The sequence below is a fragment of the Palaemon carinicauda genome, chromosome 29, assembly GCF_036898095.1.
Source record: "Palaemon carinicauda isolate YSFRI2023 chromosome 29, ASM3689809v2, whole genome shotgun sequence".
NCBI classification, from domain to species: domain Eukaryota; kingdom Metazoa; phylum Arthropoda; class Malacostraca; order Decapoda; family Palaemonidae; genus Palaemon; species Palaemon carinicauda.
Window position 1 is genome coordinate 41845751 of NC_090753.1, and position 3750 is coordinate 41849500.

Genomic DNA, 3750 nt, shown 5'->3' on the forward strand with positions numbered 1-3750 from the left:
TCTAAATCTCAGAACACTGTGATGCTTACCTTATATTATAATTCCATCTTAAAGTCGTCGATGTTAATTCTCTCAAACACGTCTGCTCTCGATGGTTACACTGTTCGAAAGAACAACCTGTTGCTTTCCCAAGCGCTTGAACAGGGGTATGGCGGGAGATGGACCGATGGTTCTTTTGTTTTCTTTGTTACTAACATATAAAAGGTGTCCCCATAATTATTGTTTCTGACGAAAACTTCCTCATTTTAATTTTCTTATTATTTTATAACGTGTATGCCTCTATTAGTGACCGAAATTTATTTACAAATTTTGGATTTACCACGAAGAGTCATTCAAAGTTGCGCAGGGAAAAGTGAAATATCCCTGAGTGAAATTTCCCTGCATGAAACTTCCCTGCGTTTACACCCGCCCCTTTGAAACCTCTTGAGCACAAAGGGGTTCAACGCCTCATCGCACTGTAACGCCCATTAGATCCGTCTCCTCCTCTAAAATTAAAACAAGCTTCGACAGCGGTCTGTCGTATTCCTTGCCCTCTCTCCTGACAGACACCGTCCTCACCAAGCCATCTTTCCATACTTTGGTCTGCACTACTCTAGCCAATGGCCAATGGCAGCGTGCTTCATTCTCTTTAACCATAAGGACGTTTCGTCGCTCTTTGAGCCATTTCTGGCGCTTCTGCAGCCCCAGTAAATACTCACGTTTCTAACGGGCCCAGAACTGCTCGGCCATATGCTGCACCTGCTTCCATCTTTGCTTAGAGTGACCACCTATTGCAACGTCGCAGCCTACAGGCGAATCTCCCATGTTTAAAAGCTTGTTCGGTGTGAGTGGAACCGGGTCTCTACTGTCTGAGGTGACGACAGTAAGGGGTTTGCTGTTAACCGTTGCCTCCACTTCACAAAAGAGTGTACACAGCCCTTCATAATCCAATTGCTGTGTCCCCAAGACTATATCTAAGACCCTCCTCACGGTACCTATCAACCGCTAGCATGCTCCTCCAAAATGTGTGGCGCCGGGAGGATTGAGAATAAATTCCACCCCACACCCGAGCAACTCATTGCGCACCTTGTTTCCTGCCAAGAACTCATAACTGGAGTCGAGAACTTTCCGCGATCCCACAATATTAGTGCCGCAGTCGCATCTAACTGTCTTGACTTGACCACGACGAGCCAAAAACCTCCTGAAGGCACTAATGAATGAATCTGACGTGAGATTCGAGGCCACCTCCAAGTGTATGGCCCTCATGTTCAAACAAGTGAATATAACTCCCCAATGCTTCATCTGTGCTCTTCCTCGTTTTACGAAGAATGGCCCAAAAAGGTCCACTCCAGTGCGATAAAATGGGGGTTTCCCCGACTCCACACGATCGGGTGGTAGATCGGCCATTAGCTGCTCGATGGCATTTCCGTGTGCCCTGCGACACCTGACACATCTACTCAGCACGCGTCGCACTGCTGCATGGCCCTTAATTACCCAAAATTTCTCCCTCACCTGGCTCAAAACATGCATTACACCCATATGGTTAGAATGCTCATGATAATACTGGATCACCATGTCTGTCAAGTGTCCCTTATACGGCAAAATAATTGGATGCCTTTCACTTGGAGAGATATTTGCCAAAGATAACCTACCTCCAACGCACAGAAGCCCATTTCTCAGGATTGGTTTCAACCTTCTTAGGGAGCTAGAGGCCCTAATAGCTCCTCCCTTCTCGAGGCTCTCTATCTCTAACTCGTAATCAACACGCTGTGTTACCTGCACTACCACCGTTTCCGCCAAGCTAATAATTTTTGTGGACAGATGCACATCTAGCTCGCTGAGCAGCTGCCTGTGTTTATAAATAACGTACCTAGCAAATAGCAACAACATACCCAAAGCTCTAAGGAGCTTGATCCAACTAGAATAGTGGTGGATGATTTTATACATACCTGTTTGCCTGATGTCCATCCCAATCCTGAAACTAATTATTTGGTAGCCTCTAGTTCCTGTTGGTCTTATCTCACGCTTAACTTCTAATCCTTCTACACCATCTGACATTTGAGCTGGCTCAGTTGGCCAGAAACACTCCTCCTTCAACAGAAACTCCGGACCTTTTTTCCACCTTTCAGACTGCTTAGAACGTGTTGCATCGTCTGCTGGGTTCTCCCCAGAGTTAACGTACCTCCACTCTTTCTGATCACTGCCCTCCCTTATCATAGAGACACGGTTTGCCACAAATGTCTGGTTTCTGGGCTGATCATTCCTAATATATCGCAAGACGGTTGTTGAGTCGGTCCAATAATAGACCCCATCTACCCTGAAATCTATCATGGCCAGAATAGTGCTTCCTAGTCTTACGGCCAGTACCGCTGCACTAAGTTCTAGGCGGGGCACCGAAACATGCTTCAATGGTGCTACCCTTGCCTTTCCCATGATGAATCTGCAAGATACGTTTCCCCACGGATGCGAGACCCGCAAGTATGCCACTACTCCCAAAGCCATGACGCTTGCATCTGAGAACAAATGCAACTGTACTAGGGTGGCTGATTCCCATGGAATAACCTTCAGGCTTCTAGGCACACTGGTCCCGCTGGTCTGGCTCAGCCTCTTTGCCCACGCCTTGATACGGTCCGTAGTGTCAGGGTCCAACTCCATGTCCCAGGCTATCTTTAATCGGCAGAGGTCCTGCATGATGACCCTACCCTCGATTAAAACTGGCGCCAATATTCCGAGTGGATCGTAAATCGAGGCTATGTCTGACAACAGGTCGCGCTTAGTCCTTGGAACTGATATTAGCTCTGCTCGGACACCCAATTCATCAGTGGCCAAGTCCCACTGTACTCCCAAAGCCTTTGTCTTATGTGACTCTGATCCCTCTATAAGCTCTGAGGTGCTCCTACTGTACCACTCCCTCGGGATCGATGACATAACCTCCACACAAGGGCTGCTGAACTTTGTCAATGTAAATCCCCCTTTCTTGCAGAGCTCTTTAACCTCTAACAAATTGACTAACAGTGCATGTTTGCGATCCTCGGCTCTCAAGCTGTCATCTACATAAAAATTGTTGGCAACTGTGAACCGTGCTTCCTCTGAAAATTCATTCCCAAAGTCGCTTGCCGTCTGTTTCAGCACGAAGTTTGCAATGCTCGGAGAAGATCAGGCCCCGAACAGGTGGACTGCCATTCTCCACTCTTTGGGTTCCTCGTCAAGACTATTTTCCCACCAAAAGAACCTGAGGTAATCCCGCTGATGCTCTGGTACCCGTACCTGATAGAACATAGTATTTATATCTCCTGTACAGGCAAATAGACCTCCCCTAAACTTTACCAACACGTCCAACAGAGAGTTCATCATATCAGGTCCCTGCAATAGTAGGTCATTCAAGGATTTACCCTCCAACTTGCTTGCACAGTCAAATACAACATGGACCTTGTCTGGCTTGTCTGGATGTTGCACACCAAAATGAGGAATGTACCACACATTTCCTGGGCTGGCTGCAGTCGCTCGCTCAGCATAGCCTTTCCGTGCATTTCTCTCATGAAGGCACTATACTGCTTAGCGTAGTTACCATCCTTCACTAGCTTCTTACGAAGGCTGTGCATACGGCGCAATGCGATGTTCCTTTTTTTCTTGCAATGGCCCATGATTGCTAGCAGAGGCAATGGCACCTCGTAACTTCCTCCTTTCTTTCTAACCCCTTTCTCTATTATCTCTAGCCATTTCCTGTCCTCTGCAGACATTTCCCTTCTGTTAGATGCAACATCGTCATAC

The 3750-nt window shown here is 47.1% G+C and overlaps 1 protein-coding gene across 1 annotated transcript; it reads right to left on the reverse strand.

Moving 5' to 3' along the window:
• Window positions 1–984: 984 nt before the first annotated feature.
• LOC137622531 (uncharacterized) lies at window positions 985–2670 on the reverse strand. The gene is made up of 3 exons (XM_068353135.1): window positions 2162–2670; window positions 1618–1828; window positions 985–1491 (listed from the first exon to the last, which is right to left on the reverse strand). The coding sequence occupies exons 1-3, from the start codon at window positions 2668–2670 to the stop codon at window positions 985–987; spliced, it is 1227 nt and encodes a 408-aa protein (XP_068209236.1).
• Between the last annotated feature and the right edge of the window lie 1080 nt (window positions 2671–3750).